At 41.9% G+C, this 15,744-nt stretch overlaps 1 protein-coding gene across 3 annotated transcripts in view; it reads left to right on the top strand.

Annotated features, from left to right (window-relative positions):
• LOC147122351 (serine/threonine-protein kinase N2-like) overlaps positions 1 to 15,744 on the top strand; it is a 141,683-nt gene that overhangs the window by 108,099 nt on the left and 17,840 nt on the right. For all 3 annotated transcript variants that reach the window (XR_015077738.1, XM_085983412.1, XM_085983413.1), the window contains 10 exons: positions 3,033 to 3,181; positions 3,269 to 3,482; positions 7,347 to 7,532; positions 9,942 to 10,051; positions 11,026 to 11,169; positions 11,256 to 11,331; positions 11,519 to 11,687; positions 13,649 to 13,769; positions 15,308 to 15,444; positions 15,604 to 15,679. Coding sequence is in view for 2 of the 3 variants with exons in the window: in XM_085983412.1 (XP_085839538.1) it covers positions 3,033 to 3,181; positions 3,269 to 3,482; positions 7,347 to 7,532; positions 9,942 to 10,051; positions 11,026 to 11,169; positions 11,256 to 11,331; positions 11,519 to 11,687; positions 13,649 to 13,769; positions 15,308 to 15,444; positions 15,604 to 15,679 (1,382 nt within the window). In the remaining variant the exon portion in view is untranslated. The remainder of the gene's footprint in view (positions 1 to 3,032; positions 3,182 to 3,268; positions 3,483 to 7,346; positions 7,533 to 9,941; positions 10,052 to 11,025; positions 11,170 to 11,255; positions 11,332 to 11,518; positions 11,688 to 13,648; positions 13,770 to 15,307; positions 15,445 to 15,603; positions 15,680 to 15,744) is intronic.

Below are 15,744 nucleotides of genomic sequence, written 5' to 3'. Positions count from 1 at the left end.
CAAGTGGAGAGTATTCCATCACACATTACTTGTGCCTTGTAGATGGTGGAAAGGCTTTGGGGAGTCGGGAGGTGAGACACTCGCCGCAGAATACCCAGCCTCGGACCTGCTCTTGTTGCTACAGTATTTATGTGGCTGGTCCAGTTAAGTTTCTGGTCAATGGTGACCCCCAGGATATTGATTGAGGGGGAATTTGGTGATGGTAATGCCATTGAATGTCAAGGGGTGGTGGTTAGACTCTTGTTGGAGATAGTCATTGCCTGGCACTTGTGTGGAGCAAATGTTACCTGCCACTTATCAGCCCAAGCCTGAATGTCATCCAGGTCTTGCTGCATGTAGGCATGGACTGCTTCATTATCTGAGGAGTTGCGAATGGAACTGAACACTGCAGTCATCAGCGAACATCCCCACTTCTGACCTTATGATGGAGGGAAGGTCATTGATGAAGCAGCTGAAGATGGTTGGGCCTAGGACACTGCCCTGAGGAACTCCTGCAGCGATGTCTTGGGGCTGTGATGATTGAGCTTCAACCACCACAGGCATCTTCCTTTGTGCTAGGTATGACTCCAGCCAGTGGAGAGTTCCCCCCCGCCCCGATTCCCATTGCCTTCAGTTTTACTCTGACTACTTGATGCCACAGTTGGTCAAATGCTGCCTTGATGTCAAGGGCAGTCACTCTCACCTCACCTCTGGAATCCAGCTCCTTTGTCCATGTTTGGACCAAGGCTGTAATGAGGTCAGGAGCCAAGTGGTCCTGGCGGAACCCAAACTGGGCATCAGTGAGCAGGTAATTGGTGAGTAAGTGTCGCTTGATAGCAGTCAGTGACACCTTCCATCACTTTGCTGATGATTGAGAGTAGACTGATGGGGCGGTAATTGGCCGGATTGGATTTGTCCTGCTTTTTGTGGACAGGCCAGGGCAGTTTTGCACATTGTCAGATAGATGCCAGTGTTGTAGCTGTACTGGAACAGCTTGACTGGAGGTGTGGCTAGTTCTGGAGCACAAAGGTGCTAACACTGAACAAAGCACTCTAGATTATGCCTCATACAGGGACAGATTCATATTTTATATTTAATCATCCAGCTTGTCGTTGCCCCTACCCATGTTTGTAACACTACATTTATTTATTTATACTCGCACTCTCTTCGATCTTTAAGAATGCAACCAGTTCCATATTTAACTCGATCTCCCCGCTAATCTCATGGGACTCGACCGTATTTGGTATCCCTTTGTGCAGAACTTTGTCAAAGGCTTTTTGAAAATCAAGATACATAAACATCCACTAACCTCGTAACTGCCTCTTTTATTAAAAAAAAAAAAAAAAATCAAACCAGGTTTGTGAAACAGAAGAAAGTTGCTTGAGAGAAGAACCTAACTAAAGCTGGATATGATTAACTGTTCTAGGAGAGAGCAACAGTGACAATCGGTGCTGTAAACATGGCTACTTACTCGTATGCATGAAGAGTAAAGAAAAGCATAATAGTTTAATATCTGTAATACAGTCCAATTTAAGAGTTTACTTAGAGAAACCTTTCGCTATACAAAAAGCCCACTTGATAAGAAAACTTGCTTAGAATTTTACACTTACAAAGGCTGCTGATTGTGACATTACACAACACTGTTTATTTGTACAGTACCTGTCACTCTATCCAATGTCTAACATGCAGCACAAGTTTCGGTAAAACCACACACTCATTTTGTGGACATAAACATGCATTTTCAAGTAAATGATCTTTTATTCAAAATGACCCAGAAAAAAATGTCGAATTTGTAAACATCCAAGTTAACGGGGAGTGATGCAGCAGCACTATTTAAGTGCATTTGTGGTAACCTTTCCCGCCCTTCCCCTGGGTAATGTGGGTGTCCATTCGTCAGAATGCTGGAATCTTACCCAGAACCAAATCAGCATTCGCATCGCTGCTGCCCATGACTTATGGCCGTCCAGGATCCATTCCATCTGCTTTGGACATTCTGCTTTGCCTCTGTTGATTTGCAGATTATTGCTAAAAGTTATTGGGAGGCAATTATGAGACTCATTTAAGAAATACTAATCTGTCCCTGTCATTTTAGAGTTCAGTTTTCTTTTGTAAGAACATAATTAACCTGTAAGATGAAAAACCAGGATCCTCATCGTGCTATACCTGTCAAGTATTGAAGTCGTGCAAAGACCAGGATGCGAAAATAATTTAAAATGTATTGAGAGATGCCTGGCGACTACGCTGATAAACTGTAAAAAGCATTTGGTCATCCAACAATAATATCTAATTGATACTGCCGCGAACTCCAACCTATTAATGTCCTGACTGAGATGAATACGCATTGGTAAAACTTCAGAAAATCAAACTGAAGCTTTCGCCTGATCCGCTTGTAAAATACTCATTTTTAAGTTGCTGGATGTTGTGGGTAAATGGTGCTGACTGAGCTGGATGGCTATGGAAGGCCTCGCGTTCAGCCCCTGGTCTGGGCTGAGTTTGCTGATCTCAGCTGGAGGAGCAGTAGGAATGCTGCATTTGGCCTTGGCACCCCCGGGCTAGGGAGAAGTGGACTTGTATCCACTCATCATCAGGTGCGGTAAGATTGGACTAGGCTATGATGCTTCCTATGGTCAAGTAGCCCACTGTTCAGGCTCACGTATGAAGAATGGCCATCTAGGTGAGGTACTGGAGGGCAGCCTGTATCCTTGATCAGATACCCCAGCATGAGTGCTCCATAGAATATTTGTTTACAAGTGCCATCTTATTCTTAATAACGTAGTAATCCACTTCCTTTTTAAAGCATTCATTTGTCATGGAATTAAGAGCTCAGTGTTGTTTAGAGGGCCTTAAGTACAAAATATTACCTTTTGCATAATATTGCCTGATTTTGCAATTAAACTTTTCAGTTGAAGTAGAATTCAACTTATGTTTTGTTTATTGGGTCTCTTGTGTATTTTTGGTTTGTTGTATAACTTAACAGCTGACTCCTTTTTGCCCTAATTGTAGTTGTACAGTAACAGGTTGCATCTATAGTTAAAATTCTGTTTTTGTTTAAGCAACAAAACCTGGGATAAGCCCCTTGGAGCTTCGGGTTGAAGAGCTTAGACATCACTTCAGAATAGAATATGCAGTGGCAGAAGGAGCAAAAAATGTTATGCGACTTCTTGGGTCTGGAAAAGTTCCCGACAAGAAAGCACTTTCAGAGGTAATTTAAAATAATCTATAAATTGTATCTATCTTACTGGAAATCTTCACATTTAGTTAAGTAATTTTTCTTTCCTTTCTCAACAAGGCACAAGCAAGATTTAATGAATCAAGTCAGAAGTTGGATCTCTTAAAATACTCGTTGGAGCAAAGATTGAGCGAGCTTCCAAAAAACCACCCAAAGAGCAGTATTATCAAAGATGAATTGTCGATGGTTTCATCGCCAGCCCTCAGTCCACGTCACAGTGTGATTTACCCACAGAATCAGTACAGCACACTATCCAAACCTGCTGCGTTAACAGGTGTGTATTTCAAATACCTTGCCACCGTCAATATTATTTTAAGAGTATGGTTGTTTTGCAGGGGAATAGTGCTGATTTATAGTCGGCAGTTTAGTTGTATAGAGAAGCTCAATTATGCAGTTGTGAGATCACCTTCGTGTGGTTCACTTTTGAGATGGAACTACCCTTGTGAAAGGTGCATGGTGCTGTGGATCTCCAGCATGGGAGCGTCTAAATACAGCATTGTTGGTATCCTGTGATTATGTCCTCTTGGGTGAATTAGGTGCATGGTCAGACTGGAATAACAGTTGAGAGAAAATTGTGGGGGGGGGGGAAACGGGGTAGAATATATCCAACAAAAGAGCCTGTAGAAGAACCTCGCATTTTTGGTAGATCATAATGCAACCAGATGGCTCCCTGTGTATACATCATAAACACTCGCTAGTGTTTTGTAGTTTCGCAATTGCATTATGCTTTTGATTTGCATATCACAAAATAAGCCTGCCATATTGACAAATAGAATGGTGGAACTTTCTGAGAGGTACGCAAATAGGGATGCAAAGGCATGATTGTCATCTCCTGCAAACTAGCAGCTTACAGGAAATTAAAACCAGTAATTGAACAAATGGCTCAAGTATGCAACTAAGAAACTGTTTATGGAATCAGGTTGTCTAACCTGCCCTTCAATTTATAATGTGGTTCCACCGCCTAGTTGCTCAGTTCCTTACCCCTCAACTACCACTTGGCAAAATTCTCTCGTTACTGTGAACATTCTCTCTTCCTCGGGCATTGTTCCCCGTCTTCAAAGATGCTGTCATAGAATCCTAGCAGTTTACAGTGCAGAGGAGGCCATTTAACCCATTGTGTCAGTGTCAGCTTTTCGCCAGAGCAGTGCAAAACTAATGTCACTCTTTCATCATTTCCCCATTGCCTGGTGTAGCACCATTAAAGTTTTTGAAAGCCCACCTTTGCAACTACCATCCCATGTCCAATTGCCCTTTTCCCCCTCAAGTTCTCAAATGCTTTATTTCATCCAACTCCGTGACTGCCGATCTCTACCACTCGCTCTTCAAATGGTTCCAGTTTGGATTCTTTCCTACACACAGTACCAAGATCACCCAGGTCAACATCACCAGCAACATTCTATGACTGCAAACCTGGTGCACTATGGTTCCTTGACCTTCCTGCTACCTTTGATACAGACCACTGTTCTACCATCCACCACCATCGCATCTCTTTCATGGTAACCCTCTGGCACTGTCCTCTCCTGGTTCCATTCTACCTATTCCAATGCAGTCAACTCATGGCCTCCAATGGCTTCTCATTTTCATGCATGGTCACCTCCGGTGTGCCAAAGGCTCCATTTTTGGATGATCTCCTGTTCTTCATTTGTACACTGCACTTTAGTGACTCCCAACTCTACCTTTTTGCTGCCACACTTGATTCTTTGCCTTGCCATGCATCCGGCTGTATCTGATATCGAGTCCTGTTGCGCCAGAACTTTCTTCAGCTCAATGCCAGCAAGATCAAAGCCACCTGCTCAGTTCCCACCAGAAACTTTGCACTTCAGGTGCTAATTCTATTTTCCACCTCACCTCTTTGCTTAGACTAAATAAACCCAATGGTATGCAATCTGTGTTGTTTCTGACATTGATCTGAGCTTCAAACTGCATATCTTAGCCGCACCAAAGCTGCTTACTTCCACCTCCCCAGAATATCACCTTCCTGTGGCTTTACCTTACCCTAATGTCGTTGAAACCTACAGCCACATCTTCCACCAGCTCAAGAATCGACCCCTCAAATGCTCTCGTTGGCCACCTCAAATCCACCCTGCACAAACTCAACTTATCTGCTCCTTGTATCTTGGTCCTGCATACCCATCACCCTTGCTGGCCTCCACAGGCTCCCTACTCCAAGCATCAACTGCAAAATCCTTATGTTGAACATTTGAAAGATGAAGGGCAAGAAAAAAAACAGCTGGTCCATCAAGCCTGGCCCATACAGCTATGATGCCTTAGACATCCTAATTTACAACATGCGCTACCCGCCAACAACTCTGTGATCCGCTGGACAAAAATCCAAATAAAAAACCCAAGGCCAATTTAGGGAGAACAAAATCTGGAAAATTCCTCACTGAACCCCTAAGGTAATCAAAACTAGTACAGGAGAGAGAACACATTGACCACGATTTATATTGCTTATTATTCCGTCTATCTTTTGTATGTTATGATCTCTGCCCCGGCTAGGAACTGATCCAGTTCTCTTTTGAAGGTATGCAGCGCATCTGCACTCCCCATATGAACCGGCAGCTTGTTCCATAGGTCTTCTATCCACTAACAGAAGAATAACCTCCAGACATCTAACCTAGTTCTACCCTCGCTCAACTTAAACACACAATCCCTGGTCCTTTCTAACCTATCTAATTGAAATAATCAATGTATATGCACTCAGTCTAGACCCTTTATTATTTTAAACACCTCTATCAGATTCTCATGGAGTCTGCGATTCTCAAAAATAAAGAGACCCAGCTTTTGCTTTTTAAACCTATCTGGGTAACTAAGGTGTTTTAAGCCAGATATCATTCTCGTGGCACTCCTCAGAACCTTTTCCAATGCCTGTAGAACACCCACCCAACTTTCCCGCACAGCTGTCTGGAGGTCCCGCGCAGCCTGTTAAAGTGACTGTGCAAACAAAAACAATTAGGGGGAACATTGCACCCACCATTATGAGGGGTCCAAAACTGGACACCGCATTCTAAGTGAGGCCTAACCAAAGATTGTACAATGATAAAATGGTGTGCTTTGTTTTGTGCTGAATAGTCTTGGCAATGCAACCTAATTTTATTTGCTTTGGCTATTGCTTCTCGGCACTGGTCATAGACCTGAAGGGAATTATGTACAGTAATACCAAGATTTTTTTTCTTTTCCTTCTTGACAAACTTAAGTTGTTTACCCTGTAGGGCATAAGTATTATTGGTGTTCGTCCTGCCCACGTGCCTAACACTACATTAAATGCCATTTGCCAAATGCAGGCCCAGTTCCCCATTGCATCAAAGTCCGCACGGAATAGTTTATTCTCCTCTACCGTCTGGCACAGATTTTCATATAATCTGCAAACTTGTGAACCATTCCCTCAGCACATACATCCAGGTCATTAATTAAAGATAGTGAAAAGCAATGGCCCTAACATTGGTCTCTGCAGGACATCACTGGTAACCAAGCCATCAGTAATCACTTTCTGCCTACAGCAATGTAGCCAGTTCTTAATCCACTGTGACAATTTCCCCTAATTCCACAAGCCTCCATCATAGAATAACCTATTGTGAGGTACCTTATCCAGTTTTCTGAAAATCTTGTCTACAGTGTCCATCGGCCTACTCTTGAATCTCTCCATGACCTTGTTCCGCCTACATCTACAACTTTCTTCAGTCTTCAGTCCTGCGCCCCAGCATGCAAGCTGTGTTGTGCTGCTGTGTCTTTTCCTGTCATTTCTGTTCCCTGCACTATCATTAGCAGCGCTTTTTGCCACCATGCCTCAACCTCTGGAATTTTCTTCCTAAACCCTGCACCTTGCTACTTCTCTAGATGTTTTGCTACTTCAAGGCTCTCTACAAGTCCAAGTTGTCTTCAAAAGTCTCTTCAAAACTTACCATTTGATTGTGCCTTCAGTCATTATCGTCACATTTTTCCCTACTTGTTGGTCAGGATCCTGCTTCCCCTATGAAGTGCCTCAAGATATTTCTTGCATGAAAGCCGCTTTATGAGTGTGTGATGGTGAACGCGTTGAATGATCCAAGTGTCTTAAGTCAAGAATTTTAACACTGCTGAAATATAAATGTTAATTTGTGTTCCTGTGTTGTGAAAAATAACTGATTTCTGTCAACAGGTAGCCTAGAGGTTAGGCTTATGGGATGTCAAGACCTGCTAGAGACAGTTCCTGGTCGATCAAAAAATACATTTGTTCCTTTACCTGGCTGGAGCCCAAATGAAACCAGATCCTCCTTTATAAGCAGAACTAGCAAAAGCAGAAGTGGGAATAGCCGGTATCCTGTCAAAACAGAAGATTTATCCAGTTAAGTAAACTTTTTTTTAATGAACATGTATATAGTTGTAGCCGTGCTTTATGGATGGTTGGTTAGTCTGAGCGTCACCACCTTCTCTGAGCATCAGAAGACCTTGAAGACTTAACCGTCTTTGAGAACTTCATGCTATAAAAAGTTGCTTCGTACTTGATGGATAAATCAGGATTTATTGAAACAAAACTTAACATGTTGGCTTATGTATTTGTTGTTGCTTGCTCTGTGTTGTGTAACCTTTTATATAAAATTAGAATTTTGTCCCTCCCCCTTTTCTCATCTCGTGTCCAAAAGGTGACATGATGGCACACATCATTGGGAAAATGTTGGAGTCCATCATTAAGGAAGTGATAGCAGGACATTTAGAAAATCATAATATAGTCGAGCAGAGTCAGCATGGTTTTATGAAAGGGAAATCATGTTTGACAAATTTGCTGGAGTTCTTTGAGGATGTAACGAGCAGGGTGGATAAAGGGGAACCAGTAGATGTGGTGTATTTGGATTTCCAGAAGGCATTTGATAAGGTGCCACATAAAAGGTTACTGCACAAGATAAGAGCTCACAGGGTTGGGGGTAATATATTAGCATCGATAGAGGATTGGCTAACTAACAGAAAACAGAGAGTCGGGATAAATGGATCATTTTCAGGTTGGCAAACTGTAACTAGTGGGGTGCCACAGGGATCAGTGCTGGGGCCTCAACTATTTACAATCTATATTAATGACTTGGATGAAGGGACCGAGTGTAATGTAGCCAAATTTGCTGACGATAGAAAAATAGGTGGGAAAGCAAATTGTGTGGAAGACGCAAAGAATCTCCAAAGGGATAGAGACAGGCTAAGTGAGTGGGCAAAACTCTGGCAGATGAAGTTTAATGTGGGAAAATGCGAGGTTATCCACTTTGGTAGGAAAAATAAAAAAGCTAATTATTATTTAAATGGGGAGAGATTACAAAATGCTGAGGTACAGAGGGATCTGGGGGTCCTTGTACATGAATCACAAAAAGTTAGCATGCAGGTATAGCAAGTAATTAGGAAGGCAAATGGAATGTTGGCCTTTATTGCAAAGGGAATGGAGTATAAAAGTAGGGAAGTCCTGTTACAACTGTACAGGGCGTTGGTGAGACCACACCTGGAGTACTGCGTACAGTTTTGGTCTCCTTATTTAAGGAAAGATATACTTGCATTGGAGGCAGTTCAGAGAAGGTTCACGCGGTTGATTCCGGAGATGAAGGGGTTGTCTTATGAAGAAAGGTTGAGCAGGTTGGACCTATACTCATTGGAGTTTAGAAGAATGAGAGGGGATCTTATTGAAACATACAAGATTCTGAAGAGCCTTGATGGTAGATGCAGGGAGGTTGTTCCCTCTCGTGGGGGAATCTAGAATAAAGGGGCACCCTTTTAAATCAGAAATGAGGAGGAATTTCTTCTGAGGTTTGTGAATCTTTGGAATTCTCTTCCCCAGAGAGCTGTGGAGGCTGGGTCATTGAATATATTTAAGGTGGAGATGGACAGATTTTTGAACGATAAGGAAGTCGAGGGTTATGGGGAGTGGGCAGGGAAGTGGAGTCGAGGCCAAGATCAGATCGGCCATGATCTTATTGAATGACGGAGCAGGCTCGAGGGGCCGAATGATCTACTCCTGCTCCTACGTCTTATGTTCTTATTATGTTCATATGTTTGCAGCCCTCTCTTACCTTGTTTTAGTAGCATAATGGGGCACAGTAAAATACAAAATCCTTCAGTGGTTCAGTGGGTATATTCAAGTCCAGAAGAACACTTAGCGAATGTAGCTTTTAAATGAAAATTAAACATTATTGAAGTAAAACCAGTTCCTCTTAAAACTACATGGTAACAGTTTTGTTTTTTGTTGAAATTTGTGCCTAGAATAAGCAAGTCTCAAACACAGTCCAGCATGTATGTATATATATTTATAATTATTTATTGAGAAACCTAGGTCAAGGTCCCATAATACAGGACACCAGCATGATTGAAATGAGCAGAACAAAAGATCAGCTAAATGGAAAGTAGCGGTTAGGTAATGGCAAGCTTGGTTTAAAGCCTCTCGTTTATAGGAGGAAAGAAAATATGAATGGCTAACTTATATTTACTTTAGCATTATTGTGGAAAAACGTTGGGTGGGACGTGCTAAAGGCAAGGGCGGAATGTGCTCCCTACACCCATCATTCATTTCAGACAGTATTTAAATCTGGAAATTAACTGGTCCTTGTCAGTAATGTGAGAGTGCACATTGACTCATGAAACGTTGTTCCCCACCCAGCTTACAGCATAAGGAGTCCTGCTAGTTTTACTTGTAATTTATTAAAGGTTATATAGTGGGAGCGATCCTCATAAATGACCAAATCCTCTTGCACTGTCTAACTGGGTATTTATTATGTCTGCACAGATGAGATCGGTGCTGTACTGAAGCTGGACAATACCGTTGTTGGGCAGACTAGTTGGAAGCCAGTTTGCAATCAGTCATGGGATCAGAAGTTTACATTAGAGCTAGATCGGGTAAGCGAGAGAAACTGCGCCACCATTCTTTCTTGGAAGTAGGACATTGCCTTATTAATGTGGACAAACTCTAAGCTGGGATTTAATCACTGCAGTTTTAAAATGCTTATCTAAATTGTAAATGAACAAATAGTGCCATATGGAGTTTAGACCAAAGTCTGGCTGCAAAACTAAATTAGTCATGGAATTTTACACACTGCCCTGCTATAAATTGGGCCATGTTCAATGTAAAAAGATGAATATAAGCTTGACCTCTATTCTCAGATTCCCTACCCACCCAGCACTAGATGTTTGCTGTGCCAACCTTGCCTTTGAGCCTGTTAAAATAGTTGACGTGAAGTTTTTGTGCAAGGTGAATATCTCTCATCTTGAAAGCTGTACTTAAAATTTAAATGGCATGAATTCTATAGCATTAACTCTTTCTAATCACAAAGCCAGAAATAGAACAGCAGGAACTCTGACACACGCTAACTTGTAAACATAGATGCTTGTGCTTCTGTTTTGAATAAAGGTTAATTTTATAACCACATAACCTTCTTTTGACCAACTGGACATTCTGTTCTGCTCTTGTGGCCTGTTAATGTTGCTTTGTAATCATTTGTAACATTGGGGTGCATAAGTAAAGTACATCAACCTTTTCATCAGATTTTCTCTCATCCCTTTGGGAAGGTGCTTCATATCTTTTTAGCTTTCCACATACATAATCTCTGGCCCAAACTAGAATCCTGCCATGCCATGGTATAGAGTGGTGCATTAATCTGTCACTGGACCATTAGCAGCTCTACGTTTATGGTTATCCTCACTTCAGAGAAATGTTAGGAGTGAGGCCAAATTGAAAACCCATTTCAAAATATGGAATAGTGTACTTTTCAGAGAGATGCGAATTTATCCATAACCAGTGACTTACTCTGTGTTTCTGAATTGAGAGGTTCTAGTTTTTCAGGTAACAGGATTTAATTTTAATTTTGTTTCAGTCACGTGAACTGGAGATGTCTGTTTATTGGCGTGACTGGCGTTCCCTTTGTGCTGTGAAATTTCTGCGATTGGAAGACTTCCTGGATAATCAACGGCATGGGATGTGCCTCTATCTAGAGCCACAGGGTACGCTCTTTGCAGAGGTATGGATTATCTAAAATCCTAACTTTCCTTGGTTTTTTGCTCTTGTATTTGTTCCATGTGTGATATATTTGACTCTATTTTCCAGGTCACTTTTTACAATCCAGTCATTGAAAGACGACCAAAACTTCAAAGACAAAAGAAGATCTTTCCAAAACAGCAAGGTAAAAATTCAAATCAAAGTAGAAACTATTTTAATTTGTTTTTGGACCTATCAATTAATTATGGTGAAGGGAAGAGTAGAAAATCACGATCGTAGTGTATGAGTTAGGATAAAGCATGTAAAACCTTTGCAACAACAAATAGATAAATGGCTGCATTATTCACGCTCAATTTTTCTCATCACTGTAGGCAAAACGTTCCTTCGCGCTCCCCAAATGAATATTAATATTGCCACATGGGGGCGACTGGTGAGGAGAGCTGTTCCTACAGTAAATAATTCTGGCACCTTCAGCCCTCCAGCCTCTATCCCTGCTGCAGTGCCAGCAGTCTCTCACTTGGAAAGTACAGATTCAACTGGGTATGTATTGTTTTTAAAGTTGTCCATGGGAAAACAAGGCCGTCATGTTGTATTTGTTTAAAAATCGGTGGGCCGTCATAAAGGAGCGAACTTTTTGAAGTTAAATGCATGTGAACGTTGATGACTTTCTCCTTGGTATGTTACATGTGGCTTATTTATTTAAAGAAGAAAAGTCTACAGGAAGTATTTTTTGATCAAAGTAGTTCCTAATTTTATACAAAAAAGGGGGGGGGGTAATCTTGATTTACCCTTTTTAATTCAGATTCAGATTAGATTTATTTGCCATATGTAACAAGTACAATGGAATGCTTGTTCCCCGTAGGGACGCGTCAGCTATACATACAGCGCTGCGTTCAGAGTCAATACAATGGCTTCCCGTGGCAGTGGGAGCGCGATGTCCCTCAGCCGCTCCATCCTCCTCTTCACCGCGGCCTCCTCCTCACTGTTGCCGGCTCCACATGTGGTGGCCTGCTTCTCCCGCTCTGGCCACCATGCCTGGCTCCCCTCCTCCCATCCGGACTGCGAGTTACCCGAAATGGAGCTGCCGGCCGACGTGCTGCAGTGTGTCGTGAAGAGTGGGGGGGGGGGAAAGTCAATTTTCTGACCTTAAATCAGTCTTCAGTTTTGAACAGCTCCTAATAATGTCAGTGGGAGTGGCCAGAGCAGCTCTATTGAATGTAATGGAAGCTGGAGAAACGTACATTAGTTATTCTCCTTTGTGCTTTGATGAAGTTTTAGTCATGGGCCATCTGTGTTAGTTTGATAGAAGGTAAACTTCAGCCTGACCTAAGGTTCCTGCCAAAAGCTATTTCTGACTGCTGCAGCAAAGACCTTTTTGATCCTGTCCAGTTGAAGTTAAAGAAAGAACAGGTTGTGTACCATATGAGTCACTAGGAGTTTTTCAGTCATTTACATCCTATGGGACAATAACTGAACATATTGTCTTCAAAGTATGATTCGCTTTGTGGAGTGGGTGGAATCTAAGCGAGTGTCAGCCTTGGCTGAGTGGCAGCATGCTTGCTAAAGGCAAGTCACAAGCAAAACTTGCTTTGCAATGATGCTAAGTTTGTAATGTAAGTATGCCAGGCATCTTTGTGACACAGTGTACATGCTCTAGAGCGGGGCATGACCAAATCTGGCCTGCAAGCTCCTTTTAACTGGTGCTGTACATTCCAGGCAATTCCATTTACATAGGAAGGAATATAGGAACAGGAGTAGGCCATTCAGCCCCTCCGTTTTTAAATATTCAATTGACCTAGCCACAACAGCTTTTTGAGGGAGAGTGTCCCAGATTTCCACTACCTTTTGTGTGAAGAAGTGCTTCCTGACATCACAACTCAATGGCCTAGCTCTAATTTTAAGGTTATGCGCCATGGTTCTGGACTACCCCCATCAGAGGAAATGGTTTCTCTCCATCTACCCTATCAACTCCATTAATCATCTTAAACACCTCAATTAGATCACCCCTTAACCTTCTATACTCAAGGGAGCACCCTTGTTTCTTTACATCCTGCAAATGCCTCGGGATGTTTTTCTATATTAGAAGTGCTCTATAAATGCAAGTTGTTTCTACGACTGCTGCTTCTGCCCAGCTCCAGAACTGGAAAATCCACAATCTGGGTGCTGCCTTTTGGACTCGAGAGGTTTAAAGAGCTGAGACTGGAGCTTTCAAGTTTTTGAGCTTTGGCAGTGAGGAAGGAAGGAGGAGGAGTTGAATTTTTTTTGTTACATTTAAGGACTCGCATTTTCATCATGTGGCCTTCTCTCTCTCTCTGACCGACCCTGTATGTGGCACCCAGTTCCAAAAGGTTGGATAGTTCTATTTTAAAGTATTGTAGAATGAGGAGCCAAATGTATCTCTTTAAGCTCTGGAGTAGTTTAATTAATTTTAAGCCCAGGTGCATGAAATGACTGAACGTTTGGGCATTTAGATTCAGTTTATGCATTGTTGTGCTTTTCAGAGATCTACCAGTAGCAAAACTAGAATTTGAACCTGAACCACCACCTGCCCCTCCACGAGCTTCATCTCTCGGAGAAAATGGAGGAACCACAACAGAAGTAAGGATTCCAGATGGAGTACAGGTAGGAACCTGAAACACTGTTTAAAAGGGAAGGTTTAATGTAATGATGAAGAGGTTTCCCTTGTGTTCTTCTCTGTGCTATCCTAAAGGTATAAAAGCTGATTCCTATTTGTCTGTTCAGAGTGCTCCTTTGTTTTACTATTTTATGCCATTAGGCCTCCTACACCATAAGGACTTCTTCCTCTTGAGTATTAAATAGTACAACAAAGACGCACAGTTTTACTGCCCATCATGAATGAAAATGGTGGGTTATAGGCAACAGTGTCCATTGTTCTTGGAACAAAAGTTTATATTGTCCTCTTATGGAGGCTTTGCACAGAAGGGCTGTTTCCAGATTGCCTCTAGCCACCAGTTTTAAAGCATGGTGAAAAGTCCTGGCTTTGGGGCCAGCAGTGTGTATATATTTTAATTAAATGTAAATTTACAGGAGTGGGCTTTGCACAGAGACTAAGCTCATATTGACCATCCAGGCTGTGTAAAATGCAGCATTTTTAAGTCAGGTGGTCATAATAGATAGAGTTCTTGGACTAGAGAGATGAGTTGTTTGATAACAGTCATAGTAATTAAATGAGGGTGAGAGAATGAGTGAACAATGTGTTAGTTGGATTCAAAGTGGAGTTTAATCTCTACGGGAGATGGTCTATGCCAACTAATGATCTGAAAATAGAATCATAGAAACCTGCAGCACAGAAGGAGGCCATTCGGCCTGTCATGCCTGTACTGGCTCTTTGAAAGAGCAGTTGTGCGTAGACCCACATCCCCGCCTTCTGTCCGTAGCGCTGCAAGTTCCTCATCCTCGGGTACCCGTCCAACTCCCTTTTAAAATTATTTATGGAATCAGCTTCCACCACCTTTTCAGGTTGAGCGTTCCAGATCCCGACAACTCTGAGTGAAAACATTCCTCCTAATCGCCCCTCTAGATCTTTTGCCAATGATTTTAAATCTATGACCTCTGGTTATTGACCCACTCGCCAGAGGGAATCGTTTTTCTCTCTCGACTCTATCAAAACCTCTCATCATGTTGAAAACCTCTATTAGGTCACCTCTTAACCTTCTCTGTTCCAAGGAGAACAGTCTTAACTTTTCCAACCTCTCCTTATAACTAAAGTCCCGCATTCCTGGTAAACCTCCTCTGTACCCTTTCTAAGGCCTTTGCATCTTTCCTGAAGTGTGGTGCCCAGAACTGTCCACAATACTCCAGCTGAGGTCAAACCCAGTGATTTATATAGCTCTGATTCTTACTAATTTCCACTTTCACATTCCTAAATTACATGGTACATGGTACTTGAACAAAGTTGGAAACCCTTCTGCCTTAAATAACAAGTGCAGACTTTTCTTGAGGGAAGGTGGGTCTTATGACTCTAGCATTGTAATTTGGGCGACAGATTATTGTACATTTCTAAATATTCAATGTGTTGAACTAGACTTTTTTTTGTGATGCATTTGCTGTTCCTTTTGTTGCAAGACCTTTATTTGACTTTGTATTTTTATCTTGAAGCAGAAATAGCACTGATTCTGTTTGTTGACTGTCTTTTATAGGAAGCGCTCTCAACTTTTGATTTTCTAAATGAGAGAAACAATATTGTTTCAAAAGTAGAGAACAATATAATTTCTGTGCCTGAGCTACCCCACCCAGAACTAGACTTTCGAACACTCCCTCAGTCAGAAGATAAGCGGTACAGTATTTAAATTTCTATTTGTATCTCTTTTTTTTATTAAGAGCTCCTAGATTGAAGAAATATTTAAATGCCCTCTAGTAATGTGATCAATTCCAATCCAGAAGGGAGCATTGAGTAGTTAGTTATACTGCAACCTTTCATCTTTTAACTCTCCAGAATACAGCAAAGATTCCAGTTCAGTCTTCTGGACTTCAGATGCGTTGCTGTGCTTGGCCGGGGGCACTTTGGAAAGGTAATCCTAAAATGAGAACATGGAATGCCCGTTGCATTCACTCCAGACACTTCGGTGCAGTGAAA

This window comes from Somniosus microcephalus, chromosome 3 (genome assembly GCF_052327205.1).
Source record: "Somniosus microcephalus isolate GS21.2 chromosome 3, FLI_Smic_1.0, whole genome shotgun sequence".
Classification (NCBI taxonomy): domain Eukaryota; kingdom Metazoa; phylum Chordata; class Chondrichthyes; order Squaliformes; family Somniosidae; genus Somniosus; species Somniosus microcephalus.
The sequence above is the reverse complement of the archived record's forward strand: the minus strand, read 5'-3'. Positions and strand labels throughout refer to the sequence as shown.